Genomic DNA, 15,621 nt, shown 5'->3' with positions numbered 1-15,621 from the left:
AACAAAGGAAAGTAGGCTACAACTTCAATCACAAGCAGATTGTTCAAAAACGAGCATACAAGTTTAGCCTGGGTGTTCCCATGCTGCCTTGCGCGCGATTTGATTCACGCTGCTAAGGCAGCCTGGAGACCATGGAGCAAATTTTCGCCTGAGATAGGGAACCATAGAACAGGGGGGAAAGCAAGACGATGATGAGCTATGCACAGACGCATTTGATAGACATCCGTGGCACCCAATAAACGGATCTGGGCATTTTTTTCAAATACGAGAAAATGAACGTTTGGTTCCCAGACCACGTCTCATTGAGAAGTGGTGGCGCTAGCCAGGCTAATACAAGTTAGACAAACTTAAAGCATTCGTCAATGTTGTCAATGCAGGACAGACTGTCGGCTGTCCGAGTGACATTGACTAAATAAATCCAAAATATAGCCATTGTTGTAAGGTTAAATTGTGTGTAGCCTATGGTGAAGTTATCAGACTTCAAGCTGTGCAAAGCAAATGCAGCAGTTGGGAATAGGTTGGAAAATGACTGATTTTCAGCCACTTAATGCTCATTCTGGTGTATGACAAGATGTACAGAAGTGTAAAGTGTATCAATTACCCTAATATACAAGTATATTAAATATATTTAAAGTAGGCTTTTAAAGTTGCCTATTTCAGTAGGCCTAGGAGAAAAGCAAACAGGTGTAAAGGGGAGTTAAAGGGCTATCACCGTTTTTTTTTTTTTTGGGGGGGGGGGGGGGGCGGTCACGACCTGGTGACGTAACTGATATGCAAATTAGTGTGTGACGTCATCTATCGACATTTAGCGACTTTTGGAGCTGGCTTTAGCTACTTTCCATTTGAAATAGTTGGCAACACTGGCATGGATTCAGTTGCTTTTCAGTAGATGGAATCGGGAGCGTACCTATTTTCCCCGGGTCCTATGTTCCCCACTTTGTATGGGACCGGGGAACATAGGACCCTTTTTTAAAACCCTAACCATAACCACAATCCTAACCCTAAACCTAACCCCGAGCGGGGAACATAGGACCCGGGGAACATAGGACCCTTTTTTAAAACCCTAACCATAACCATAATCCTAACCCTAAACCTAACCCCGAGCGGGGAACATAGGACCCGGGGAACATAGGACCCGGGGAACATAGGACCTGGGGAACATAGGACCCGGGGAACATAGGTACGACCCCCTGGAATCCATGCATTTCCACGGAATTATTTTTGCACCTCAACGAAAAACTGTTGGTAGCATTGGCTAACTAGCGCCAGAGTGCAGGGGACAAGCCGAAGTAAGCTATGAGACATACGTTCACACTAGGTATCATGTTTCAACACATTTTGACTTTAGGTCAAAATCACACCGGAATTCTCCGTTAAGGTTGTCCTTTGAATATAAATGTATGAATGCCAATATTGCTGCAGAGGTGTGGGGGGTCAGCCTGTCACTGCTCAGACGCCGCACGCTGCGTCAAATTGGTCTGCATGGCATCCCAGAAGGAAGCCTCTTCTATAGATGATGTGTCTTGAGTCAAGCATGATGGTGGGAGTGTCATAAGGGCTGCATGAGTGCACTGGGGAGTATTGGTCTAGGATTTAGCAATCAGTTGAACAAAGTCTCAGCCAGTCAGTAGTCAAGTCAGAAATCTCGGAGAGCTTTATTCACGGCACCGGAGACCCACGCTGTGTTGCCACCAGACGCAGTCTGAGGCTCCGCACAAAAGACACATCTTATAGAACAATCATACAGATTACATCTCCAAGTATGGTATGACAGGAATCAAGATGAGCACACTCACTACTTTACATTGTAGCAAAGTGTCATTTCTTCAGTCTTATCCCATGAAAAGATATAATAATATTTACAATTTAAAGGGACACCAGGCAACATTTTCGTGTTAATTACTCATCTTCGTAAGTCGGTATATGGTTAAACAACTCATTACAGGGCGAATGAAGACTCTCTCACCCGCCCCTACTGCCTGTAGGAAGAATATCCCTCATGCAAGTTCAGTGTATTGTACCCGGCGACCGAAGCAGGATCAGTTTACATCCTGCATCCACAGCACAGAGGCAGGCTAACGAACGCTAGCGGTTTTTGCAAACGTGTGTATAATGGCAGAGCCGGCGAAGAAGCAGCGAAAACCCTTGAAGGAAGATGCAAAGAAAAAGAAAAGAGCTTCAGACCGAGCGAGGGCTCGCGCACAAATCAACACGTACAGGTGCGAGGGGGAGTTTCGTAGAGAAAAAGCATCAGGCATGCCTGGGGTCCCTTTAAATGTGAGGGGTGTACTCACTTTTGTGAGATACTGTATGTTGTCCTTGTATGTTTTACATTTTGTTGCTCATGTCCACCCTCAGGACTCTCTCTCTCTCTCTCTCTCTTTATTTTTCACACGCACACACAAAGAAAGGCAGAAAAGAACATCTCAGCTTGTCAAGTTGTCAACATGGTGTGAGAAAGGACATTTTGCGTGTGTGTGTGTGTGTGTGTGTGTGTGACAGAGAGAGAGATCAAATCAACTCAGACTTTTTGTTAGTAGTGCTGCTGCAATCCATGCCAACAGTGCACAAGCACATAGGGACAATGTGCTAGCGCCACTGAACTGAGCTGCTAAACGGCCACTGCTTTCTGTATACACCTCCACCTCACACAATGTAAGGTACTCTGACCGGCCTTGAATGTACACATGAACGTAGCGACCCTCCATTCCATCACAGTTGAAGGTCCAGGATTTCCCAGCATTGGCGTTATCACAGCTGAAAAGTTACAATATTTGTGAGCAAGGTATTATTGTCAGAAGTACCAACATAAATAAACAACACAGTGAAGTGGAGCTTGTGTAAATGTAATACACTTATTGCATTTTTGCTTTGACTGATTTCACTGTAACATTAGATGTTAAAAACATAGGAACCAGATGAATCTGAGAGCACATTTGAATAAGTTCTAGCAGATCTGTCTCCCATTGAAACTGATTTCCCAAAAAAATTTTGAGTTCCCTCAGGATGCATTCCCTCACAATAGTTTTGTTAAAATTGCAAAGTTAAAGGTGTTGTTTTAAGGAAGTTCAACATTTGTGACAATTTTCTGAATATACAAGTATACAATGGAGTGACAACACCTCACTTACATTTGGTAACTATCATGAATTTCCGGGGAGTTACCAATTTTAATCCTAACTCCATTCAGTCTCTCTCCACAGCAGTCTCCTCTGTTGGTGATGACCACAGAGTGCACTCTGTATTTCTTCAGTAGATCAACCCTCCACCAGGGGTTGGGTTCAAGACCCGTGTGTGAACAGGAGTAGTGGTACCAGTTGGAATCTCTGTTACCATCGATCGCTTTATCGGCATGCCCCCAGTCCCATGTCGCACCAGACTGTGTGGCGATTCCATCAAGAGCAACATTTTTCACTATTAAAATTAAAAGGGGGACATGTTCAGTTTTTGTAGCATGACTCATACATTTTCTTTTTAAGCTTGTTGTGTTGTGCGTGTCTTAAAATAACTTGTAGAAATACGCACAATAGCTTTCTGCATACACCTCCACCTCACATAATGTAAGGTACTCTGATCGGCCTTGAATGAACACATGAACGTAGCGACCCTCCATCCCCTCACAGTTGAAGGTCATGGATTGTCCAGCAGGGTTGGAAATGTTACCACAGCTGAAAAGTCTCCATATTTGTGAGCAAGCTATTATTGTCAGAAGTATCAACATAAATAAACAACACAGTGGGCTACTGGTTAGCGCTTCGGACTTGTAACCGGAGGGTTGCCAGTTTAAAACCCCGACCAGTAGGCACAGCTGAAGTGCCCTTGAGCAAGGCACCTAACCCCTCACTGCTCTCCGAGCGCCGCTGTTGTTGCAGGCAGCTCACTGCACTGGGATTAGTGTGTGCTTCACCTCACTGTGTGTTGAGTGTGATTCACTAATTCAAGGATTGGGGTAAATGCAGAGACCAAATTTCCCTCACGGGATCAGAAGAGTATATATACTATATACTTATACAGTGAACTGGAACTTGTGTAAATGTTGTACAGTTATTGCATTTTTGTTTTGACTGATTTCACTGTAACATATTAGATATTAAAAACATGACCAGATGAATCTAAGGGCGCATTTGAATCTGCTCTGGCAGATCTGTCTCCTATTGAAATTGAATTCCAAAATCACAAAAATCCCAGATTTCTAAGCAATTTTTATATTCCCTCAGGATACATTTCCTCACAATAGTTTTGCATTCCTTCACAATAGTTTTGTTTACCCTTGCAAAATTAAAAGTATTTTAAGGAAACTCAACACTTGTGACAATTTGCAGAATACAATATACAATTTTTGAATTTTCACATTGGAGTGACAACACATCACTTACATTTGGTTACTATGATGAATTTCTGGGGAGTTACCAATTACAATCCAAGCTCCATTCAGTCTCGCTCCACAGCAGTCTTTTCTGTTGGTGATGACCACAGATTGCACTCTGTATTTCCTTAGTAGATCAACCCTCCACCAGGGGTCGGTTGTAAGATGTGTGTGTGAACAGGAGTTGTGGTTCCAGATGGAATCTCGGTTACCATCGATCGCTTTAATGGCATGTCCCGAGTCCCATGTCTTACCAGACTGTGTGGCGATTCCATCAAGAGCAACATTTTTCACTAATAAAATGAACAGGGGGACATGTTCAGTTTTTGTAGCATGACTCATACATTTTGTTTTTAAGCTTGTGTTGTGAGTGTCTTAAAATAACTTGTAGAAATACGCACAATTGCTTTCTGCATACACCTCCACCTCACACAATGTAAGGTACTCTGATCGGCCTTGAATGTACACATGAACGTAGCGACCCTCCATCCCCTCACAGTTGAAGGTCCAGGATTGTCCAGCAGGGTTGGAAATGTTACCACAGCTGAAAAGTCACCATATTTGTGAGCAAGCTACATGTATTATTGCCAACATAAATAAATAACACAGTGAAGTGGAGCTTGTGTAAATGTAATACACTCATTGCATTTTTGCTTTGACTGATTTCACTGTAACATATTAGATGTTATAAGCGTTAAGTATATAAATGTGAGAGTGCATTTGAATTAGCTGTGGCAGATCTGTCTTCGCACTCGCACTTGCATTGAAAATGATTTCCAAAATCACAAATATCTCATAATTCTTAAGATATTGCTTTGCGTTCCCTCAGGATAATTCCCCCACAATTTGCATTCCTTCACAATTGTTTTGTTTACCCTTAAAAGTAAGGAAGGACAATTTCTCTAATTTTTGCAATTTTTGATTTTTCACATTGGAGTGACAACACATCACTTACATTTGGTTACCGCCATTAATTTCTGGGGAGTTACCAATTGTAATCCTAGCTCCTTGCAATCTCATTGGACAGCAGTCTCCTCTGTTGGTGATGACCACAGAGTGCACTCTGTATTTCTTCAGTAGATCAACCCTCCACCAGGGGTTGGGTTCAAGAACCGTGTGTGAACAGGAGTAGTGGTACCAGTTGGAATCTCTGTTACCATCGATCGCATTATTGGCATGCCCCCAGTCCCATGTCTTACCAGACTGTGTGGCGATTCCACCAAGAGCAACATTAGTCACTATTAAAATGAACAGGGGGACATGTTCAGTTTTGTATCATGACTACATTTTCTTTTGAAGTTTGTTGTGTGTGTGTCTTGAAATAACTTGTAGAAATTCACACAACAGCCAATATTAACTAAAAATTACTCAGCAGTTATAAAACACTAGAACTCAGTATTTGTCCTTATGGACATTTGATTTTACTCTCCCATTTCATTCCCATTCCTTAAAGCTTTTGCTTAAAATGTAAGCAATAGCATTTGCATTTCATAATCTAAGATTTTCAAAATGATGAAAAAAATGGGGCTCCATAAGATACTGAACAGTCAGGGAGCTCAAACGCTTTGTCTGCCATACTTTTTACTTGTGTTTTTTTGGTTAACTTTGACCCTACATTACATTACATTTAGCAGACACTTCTTGACCAAAGTGACTTACATATGTCAGCTATATTACAAGGGATCACATTGTCCCTGGAGCAATTTGGGGTAAAGTGCCTTGCTCAAGGGCACAACGGTGGAAGCTGGGAATTGAACCGACAACTTTCAGGCTACTGCACGCTAGCCCAGCTCCTTAACCACTACACTACCACTGCCCCCTAAGAACCAATAATTGAAGGGTCTGCTCTGCCGGAAACATTGTGAAAAAAAATGTGGACATTTTAGTGTATGTAGGCTACCCTTAATTTTTTGATAGAATGAAGGGTTTTTTTTTATATTTTTTTTTCTGTGGAATGAGTATACTGTTTGGTGAAAAGAATGACATATTGACTGATGTCATACCTTGGGGGAATAGTTGATTGCCAATGAAGTAAAGATGAAAATATTGCAAAAAAGAGAAAACGAAATTTTTTGCATTAAATTGATGAAAAATATAGAAATGTGTTTTAAGATTATTTTTTTCAGTGGATGTTGTCAGCACATGTGTTATGTGTATCTGGAATGTATTTATTGACAACCTACCCAACCCACTGGGGATATGAGGAAAAAACATTTTTGTCACATTTTTCTGATAAAAAATAAAGGGTGCATACACTAAAATGGTCACAATTCTTTTTTGCGATATTTCCGGCAGAGCAGACCCTCCAATGATTGGGTCAAAGTTAACAGAAAAAACACAAATATGGCAGACCATGTCAGGTTTAACCCATTTTTGAGACTTTGGCTCCGACTAACAGTACCACATTTCACATCTGACTATAGCATGTTTGAGACCACTACAGTTTTGTTTACCTTCAGCCAGTCTGGTCATGGTGCCTCTGAGCACTCCCAAAAGGCAAAGCAATCGAAATGACAACATCCTAATGATAAACCATATAATCTCATAAAAATGTTTTCTTATAATCATATTTCACAAATCTATAGGGATATCATATATATTACCCCCTAAAGGCAATTTCACTTACCTTTGCAGACTGTCTTATTACAATTGTTTGGTAGATACAGGACTGTATAGCGCAACCTCTCTCTTTTATTTGTGAGTGCAGTAGCCTACTACACTACAAGTTAACTAGCCCTAACCTCCAAAAGTCCGACTGCATGTCATGTTGTAATTTAACTTTTGTGACATTTCTTGGGAAACTTGCAACATTGGTCTAGGACCAAAGATCGACCCTGTCATATTTGGCCCAATCGGCCCTCTTCTCCCCCCACACCACCCACTTGCTCGTTCTCTGACTCAGCCTCGGTTTTCAACCGGTGGTCCGCGGCCCCCTGGTGGTCCGCGGCATCATTGCAAGTGGTCCGTGATATGCATTCCAGCCTGCGTAATTTCACAATGAATAACTTTTTTCCATCATTAATTTTTTTTTTCAAACCATTTCCAGAATTGTTGCGCATTGGTGTGAATACTGAACTTATTGAAAATATATAAAATACAATAGAGGAGATGAGATTCAAACGGACACAGGATATGTTAGCTTTGTAGGCCTACATAACAGGTATATCCTGTGCTTTGCTAATGCTGTGTTTTGCGTCCCCAACGTCACACACGCACTTTCATAAGGTAGGCTACAGTCTGCGCGATATAGACCAGCTCGGACGGAGTTCACGTTATGTTTCGTTGAAAAGAAGCTTAATAGTTTCGAGAGGAATGGAGCTGTTATCTAACGTTTCTAACTAAGGTGAAGTTAGCTAGTCAGTACCAGCTACGCCTGTTTGAGTCGTGATTCACTCGGATCTTTCACCCGTATCTTTAAATTAACCCATGAGTCGCGAGTCTCTAGTATCATTAACTCGGATCAGTTGAGTCCTACTACAATTCAATCTAAAACGATAAACAGCGCCACACACAAACCTCTTGCAACATTTAGCTAGCCTACTAGCCATCATAGCTGCCAAAAATGTAACAATTTCGTAAGTAGGATAACCACAACTCCACAAATCAACTCAAGCGACTGAGTGAGCAGGCAGTCTGAGATAACTGGTTAACTTCCCGCAGAGCCGGGTTAGTCGGATCAGCCGGCCGGTTAGGCTACATTGAGTACGAGTCGGCTACGGCTACGTTGTCATGAGTGGCTGTAGACGAGCGAGTAGCTCCTCCTCAAAGTGAAAAGCAATTCCACAACAAAAGCCATTCTTCACCTCTTAAATAACATTCAATGTTCTGCATGTAGCCTAGGCATACTTTAGATTTGGTGTATAGATGTAGCACATTAAAATGCAATTAGGTCGCGCAGACAGTCCGAAACATTGCACGCTCTTAATGGAGCTGCTTTGTATACCCGGGTTAGTCGGATCGCTGGGCCAGGCGGTTACGTTATGAGTGCGAGTCAGCCGAATCAGCCGGCTACGTTGTCATGAGTGGATCAGTAGACGAGCGAGTAACTCCTCGTCAAGGTGAAAAGCAAATCCACAACAAAAGCCATTCTTTCACTTCTGAAATAGCATACAATGTTCTACACGTAAGCATAGCCTACTTTAAAATGCAATTAGGTCGCGAAGACAGTCCGAAACATTGCAAGCTCTGTATGGAGCTGCTCAGGCTAGCCGGGTCTGTTGGATCAGCAGGGCGGGCCGGTTACGTTGTTATGAGTGCGAGTCAGCCGAATCAGCCGGCTACGTTGTCATGAGTGGATCTTTAGAGGAGCGAGTAACTCCTCGTCAAGGTTAAAAGAAAATCCACAACAAAAGCCATGCGTTCACTTCTGAAATAACATATATTCTGCACGCATAGCCTACTTTAAAATGCAATTAGGTCGCGAAGACAGTCTGAAACATTGCAAGCTCTGTATGGAGAGTAGGCTAGCCAGTCGGATCAGCCAAGCGGGCCGGTTAAGTTGTTGTTATAAGTGCGAGTCAGCCGAATCAGCCGGCTACGTTGTCATGAGTGGATCTTTAGAGGAACGAGTAACTCCTCGTCAAGGTTAAAAGAAAATCCACAACAAAAGCCATGCGTTCACTTCTGAAATAACATATATTCTGCACGCATAGCCTACTTTAAAATGCAATTAGGTCGCGAAGACAGTTGCAATGTCCGAAACATTGCAAGCTCTGTATGGAGTTGCTTGAGTAGGCTAGCCTACCTGGGTCATTTGGATCAGCCGCGGGCGGACCGGTTACATTATGTTGTTATGAGTGCGAGTCAGTCGAATCAGCCGGCTACATTGTCATGAGTGGATCTGTAGACGAGCAAGTAGCCTAGTTTCTACTCGTGTCAAGGTGATAATAATAATAGGCCTAATGAGAATAGTAGTAGTAGTAGTAATAATAATAATAATAACAACAATAATAATTTAGTCACTGCAGGGCATTTCTACGTTCCTGTTTCTATGTCTACATTGAAAGTCAATTGCTTAGGCTAGGTTAAGACAATAAATAAACAGTCTGGCTCAAACTGCTTTCTTTCCCGTGAGTGGGTGGAGATTTTGATGCTATTATATTAGGCTATTTTATATTATATTATATTATATTATATTATATCATATTATATTATATATGATATTATATTAGGCTACCTAACATGATATATATATATATATATATATATATATATATATATATATATATATATATGTATATATGTATAGCTATGATTAATAGGCTAATAATATTAGTTGCCTAGTAGGCCTATTAGCTGCCTATAATACTTATTAGAATAGATTCCTAGTAGCCTACTATTAGTATATAGTAGTGGTAATAAACATTGTAGCAGAGTAGCATTAGACCTAGGCAAATTTTCTATTGTTAACAAAACAACAACAAATAATTAATTATTATAATATAGGCTACCCTCCCTGTCAATAAGATCAAAGTTTCTGAACATGAGCACCAAAAAGATGAACAATGTGTGGATGCACTTTGACCAGGAGACCAAAACTCTTAGGCTAAATGCAAGTACTGCAAAAACCTGGTTTCAAATCATGGAGGATCCACATCCAACATGAGAAGGCACTTAACGAAATGAAGCACCCCACTGCACTGCTTGAACGTAGGACTGAATTTCTTTGCGATTTAGCAATACTGACTCAAGTGACTCAAGTGACTCGTTCAACCCGGATCAGTTTAGTGAGTGACTCAGAATAACCCGGATCCTTAAAAGGAATCGAGTTTGACAGGCCTAGTACCAGCATAGTTCGCTATTTTAGTAGCCTAAGGAAAGTAGCCTAACAGAAGTCAGGACAGATGGACAGGATTCTGCTGCATGCTCTTCAGACAAAGCTACAATTTCGGAGGAAACATAGTGGAAACGAGAAAGAAAATACAGTGACGATGAAATGTTAAATATGGATTTAAATAATGGATGTTAAATATGGACACACACACACAATAGTGGTTCGTGGGTTACTTGTTAGTCAGGATGGTGGTCCCTGGCACAGAACCAGTTGAAAACCCCTGGTCTGACTCATTGGTGAGGAATATTGGTCATGGAGCACATTGAGCACACAATCTCATATAGGCCTAGCAATTGTCAATTGTTTAAGCAATATAGCACGAATGAGAGTGGGGTTGGTCATGGATATTCCCACGGGTGTTGTTCGGCAGTAGCCACGAGGCCGGGCGGAGGCAGAGTGGCGCAGGCAACAACAGCCGTGGGAATATCCATGACCAATCCCACGATCACGAGTGCTATATTGCTTTTATACAACAATTCTATCACAAACTAAATAATCTGAAAACACCCCATTATTGTTTAAAAATGTTAATTTCGACATCGTTCTTACGCATCAAAACATAGTTCCCTTTTCAATAGACAGCGTCTTGGTTGCTAGGTAACCAACATTCCAGATCCCTCGTTACGGGCAAAGATTCTAGAACAGAGCTCTGTTCTAGAATCTTTGGTTACGGGTCTTTGTGGTTTAAATGTCTTCTTAAAAAATGTTAAAAGTCGGGCTGAAATCACATTCATATCTAGGTTTGCTGCATGCATGTTACAAGGACACTGGGCCATGTCATGTAAGGGACATGGTACTGCAAAAAACGGAAACATAGTCTACATTGCAGAACCACTCAACTTTATTAATTTATGGTGAATAAACGTTACACTACTGTGCACAGCCTGACGTGACGATGCTAGCACGTTAGCAGCGGTTAGCTAATTATGCTAACGTTAGTTACCTACAAGTCTCCTCCAAGTGACAATTATATTATACACAATGCTGGCAATGCTGAGAGCATCCTCGTTTATCTTACTTACATTGAGTTGATGAGTAGCTTAATCCACAGATGTGGTGAAGCACTGTTTCGTTATGGTTTGCTAAGGAGTAACCCATTGCTTGAAATAGTGGAGAGCTGGGATGAGAACATTGTGTCAAATCTTCGCATTGTATCGCGGAGTGATTTATTATTAGCTGTGCAAAGTCTGAGTTGAAATGTCCAGGGATATTCCAACTCATGGAACGTCTCTCGGCCAATCAGAAACAAATAAATAGTTCCATAGAACCCAATTGTTGTATAATAGAATTCAAACTTCAGTATCATTTCAAATTATTCAATTCATTTAAATTAGCCTAGGCTACAATGCTCAATTGAACACCAAACAATTACTATAGCCTTTACTATCTGTAAAGAAGTTACCCACAGATTGTGGAAGGTCTAACTGTAATTTGTAAAGTGTCCCAACAGTTACCATGTAGGCTAGCTTTGTGCCCTCAGGTGCGGAATGATTAGCTCAGGTGGCACAGGTGACGCATTTCTTAAATGAGTTGGAAGACGCACATAGAACAATAGAGTGGTGTAGTTCAAATGGTGAGGCGGTGAGTTGAACCTAGATTGTAATGCGCATGCAGCAGTTAAGTTTCGATTCCACCGTGTTTCACCGCTAGTGGCAGTGTTGACCGCATTTCCGAGATAACACAGGCATTCGCCAGCCAAGCAGTAGAACTAGTGCAGACACTCTTGACAGACTTTTACAGTTTTTTTCTGAATGCTTAAACACAACTGTGATTCTTATAGCACAATTTCTAAAACTATTAATACTTATAGCAAAACCACTCACTGAGTTCTCAAAACTAAAAGCACAAACACTGTGGGTACAATGGAGGGAACAGGAAGAGTGAGAAGAGAAGAAATAACTCTTTTACGGACAAAAAAAAAACAGTCTATATGTGGGGATATTGTCATGTCAGGCCTAGATACGTCATTCCAGAATATATTTTTCCCGGTGCCTTGGACTAGGACATTGCATGTGATGTAGACGGAATTTTGAGAGAGACGACCCGATGTAGACTGATTTGTTTTGTCTCAGTGAAATTGCTATATTGTGTTTGACTTGGAAAAACACACTTGTGTTTGTTTTGATGTGTGTAAATAAACACCAATACTTGAAGTTTGGATCCCTGTATGTTTACAGAACTATGACAAAAGTATGACCTCAAACTGACATAGTCTACCTTGTGCACAGAGAAAACAAAAGCCAGATGTGTTTTTTATTCAGACCATCAGTGTGTAGTTGGCACATTGTGTGCTTATTATTGTGATGGCTTGTGTTTACTGTTTGATACGAAAACATCATTTTTACGAAGGTGTGAAGAGTTCAGCAAGGTGTGTTAGCTTTTGCAAGAGAACTACAATGTTTTGCTGATTGGGTGAAAGGTTTTCCTATTTGTGTGTAGAGTTTTGCAAAAAAAGCCATAGTTACAAAAAATGTGCTTAAGCAATCAGAAAAAACTGTAATAACTCTAGATTTTTTTTGGTGACTTTATTTTTTAATCATTTGATACATCATGCCTTGTATTAAATAAATAAATAAATCAATAAATATTGTACTAGTGGGGGGGCAACTTATAGTCATCCCCCCTATATTTACCATAAATTATATAAAACGGCCCCCTATTGTTCAATAGTCATTGAAATTACACCACATATGGATACTAGAGACCCTCCCCCCCCTTTCCAATGACACCCCCCATGAAAAGATCCATTGCAGAAAATTGGCCAGTGGGATGCCCTGATGCACTCATGGCCCATGGTTCTATTGTATGCCTTTCCTCCTTTCACTCTCCTCCAGCCTCTCCTCTGCATGGTGCAGGTTGAGCAGGTGAGGCTGATTCTGGTTGTGCATTTCTGGCTTCTTATGCCATGGTTCTCAGCAATACCACTCGCCATGAGAGCTCCTTCTTCAGAGAGACCTGTCTTAGGTGAGTGGACCCTGTTCCACCCCTACCTAGGACTCAGGTGGGTGGCCTGGCCCCTAAAAGAGACAGACTCTTGGCTTTAAGTATGCCAGAGCCTGTGGTGCAGACAATACAGGTGGCCTGTGCGTCACTCTCACCGATGGCAGGTACTTACGACTTGGTGTGAGGCTCAGTCTGTCCTACTTTTGTCGTAGATATTATTCAACAGGTGTATGTGCTTTCAAGTGCACACACCCCATCCAGGGTCCAAGCACACTCTACTCTGTAGTCTCTTCTCTGAGTGAAGAGACTGTCTCCAGTCTCTAAGCTACCCAGAGACATGTTCCAATTAAACTATAGATGATTCTACACCAGCATAGGTGCTTTATGGATTCGCTGTGGGCAAAATCCACTGTGTCACAAAGTTTATCCTCTGACCTAGACAAACGGAGTGATCATATCCCCAAACATGTGGAATATGGAAGAGAGGAGGGATAATCTCTTGACTCAGAGAATAGATAGATAGATAGATACTTTATTGATCCCCAAGGGGAAATTCAAGGGTCTCAGTAGCATACAGCCATCACACACAACATGCACTTACAGCAGAAATGGTAAACATAAGTATAAGTATAAACATATTACTAAACTCCACTGTACAATAAAGACAGTAGAAGATAAGAAAGATAAGAAAACTAACAAAACTAAATACTAAATACACTATGTAAATTAAATTAAGAAAGTCCAATGTGCTTGAGGGTGATCAAGCATAAGACACTTGTAGTGACAGGGCCGGGACTGGTAAGGTGCTAGTCTACTGGTAAGGGAGTGAGTGTCATGGTGAAGGTGCAAAAAGTAGTCCAACCATAGTCCTCTAGTTATGTATGGCAAGGTGCTCAAGAGAATGAGTGTCATGGTGAATGTGCAAAAAGTAGTCCAACATTAGTCCAACAGTGCAAGATTAAGGTCTAGAGAGCAGCATAAATAATATGGACAAATAGGAGAGTAAAGTATAATGTAGACAAGGTAAAATAAAAAACTATTTCAGTGCAAGAACAGGTTGAGGTAATAGGGTTATAGCCATTCATTCATTCAGTATTGTAGCAGAAGCCTGGCCGCAGCCATTGATCATGTGTGGTAATATAGCATAACAGTGTAGCAGTAAAACAGTAGTGAAAACATTAGGCTGTGTACATTAGTAAAACAGTAGTAAAACAGTATCAAGGTTACAAAAGTATCAGTATCAAACCCAGAATCAAGGTTACAAAGCAACCACTCATTCCCTAGCCATCATCACCCCATTTAGGCTACTTCCCTTTGTTGCCACCAATACTTAATTGTGTCACCACAGATATGGCCTGTGAATAATTGTGTTCAAATCCAACAATTCCTCTAAAATTTCTCAGTTACCAAAAAAATCAGAAATGTGACCACCCCTGGTTTAACTAGCCATTTAGAATTTTAAAAATGTGTGATAATGAAAATTGCCCAACAAAATTATGCAAGTTAGCATCCGGCAGTTTCTATATGCTGGGGACCCATATTATACATTGTAACATAAAACCTTGGTGTACTCAACATTTCCGGGTTCACCTTGCTGGCAAGTAGACTAGTAGGCTATTACTAGTTATTTTTTTGTAACTGACATTTTGAAAGGAAAGACATGTCTCTTTTATCAAATATTTGCATCAAATAGCTTTATTCCATTTGCTCAATTAATGTGAATGAAGTGGCTCACATGTCACAAAGAGAAGAAAACAGCACTGCAAATCAACTCAGATTTTTTGTTAGCAGTGCAGCTGCAATCCATGCAAAGAGTGCACAAGCACATAGGGATAATCAAATACATTCCACAAGCACATAGGGATAATCAAATACATTCCACTTTTAAACTGCCACTGCTTTCTTCAGACACCTCCACCTGACACAATGTAAGGTAATCTGCCCAGCCTAGAATGTGCACATGAACCCAGCGACCTTTCTTCCTCTCACAGTTCCAGGTCCAGGATTGGCCAGCAGTGATGCCAATGAGAGCATGAGAGCACACCTGAAAAGTCACCATACTCAACCTTTCTCCTTAATATAGGACATTTGACTTTACTCTCCTATTTCATTCCCATTCCTTAATCCCATTCAAAATGATTTAAAGTGTTAAAAAGCAAAAGCATTTGCCAGATTTTCCACTGTTCCATATTATGTGCAATTGTGCAAAAAATGGGACTCCATAAGAGATTTATACTGAATATAATGCCAAATTGCACACCTGATAACATTGCCATGTTTGAGACAGCTACAGTTTTGCACACCTGATAACATTGCCATGTTTGAGACAGCTACAGTTTTGCACACCTGATAACATTGCCATGTTTGAGACAGCTACAGTTTTGTTTATCTTCAGCCAGTCCCCTCATTGTGCCTCCAAGAACTCCAAAAAAGCAAAGCAATCGAGATGACTTCATCCTGGTGAAAAAACATAGTCATA

The 15,621-nt window shown here is 41.0% G+C and overlaps 1 protein-coding gene across 4 annotated transcripts; it reads right to left on the bottom strand.

The window, feature by feature from the left end:
* Positions 1–2,363: 2,363 nt before the first annotated feature.
* Positions 2,364–7,154, bottom strand: LOC121716004. Of its 4 annotated transcripts, none has more exons than XM_042102111.1 (8): positions 6,993–7,154; positions 6,820–6,887; positions 5,322–5,604; positions 4,768–4,910; positions 4,377–4,659; positions 3,526–3,677; positions 3,132–3,414; positions 2,364–2,757 (listed from the first exon to the last, which is right to left on the bottom strand). In XM_042102111.1, exons 2-8 carry the CDS (start codon positions 6,884–6,886, stop codon positions 2,517–2,519), a joined length of 1,452 nt encoding a protein of 483 aa, XP_041958045.1. In that variant the 5' UTR covers position 6,887; positions 6,993–7,154; the 3' UTR covers positions 2,364–2,516. The 4 variants fall into 4 exon arrangements, with proteins under 4 accessions (XP_041958045.1, XP_041958046.1, XP_041958047.1 ...); XM_042102112.1 differs by having other exon boundaries at positions 3,526–3,668; XM_042102113.1 differs by lacking the exon at positions 6,820–6,887 and having other exon boundaries at positions 6,993–7,148.
* Positions 7,155–15,621: the final 8,467 nt, after the last annotated feature.

The sequence above is a fragment of the Alosa sapidissima genome, chromosome 8 (assembly GCF_018492685.1).
Source record: "Alosa sapidissima isolate fAloSap1 chromosome 8, fAloSap1.pri, whole genome shotgun sequence".
NCBI lineage: Eukaryota > Metazoa > Chordata > Actinopteri > Clupeiformes > Clupeidae > Alosa > Alosa sapidissima.
Note: the sequence above shows the minus strand (reverse complement) of the source record. Positions and strands in the feature narration are given on the sequence as shown.

What these genes read in the sequence shown, in the direction of transcription:
- LOC121716004 (XM_042102111.1), bottom strand. Translation starts at nt 6,886, where the DNA reads ATGTTGTCATTTCGATTGCTTTGCCTTTTGGGAGTGCTCAGAGGCACC. An exon ending in CATGACCAGACTGGCTGAAG is followed by an intron (nt 5,605 to 6,819) that starts GTAAACAAAACT and finishes TCATTTTAATAG; the next exon opens with TGACTAATGTTGCTCTTGGT. An exon ending in ATTCATGATAGTTACCAAAT is followed by an intron (nt 2,758 to 3,131) that starts GTAAGTGAGGTG and finishes GTAACTTTTCAG; the next exon opens with CTGTGATAACGCCAATGCTG.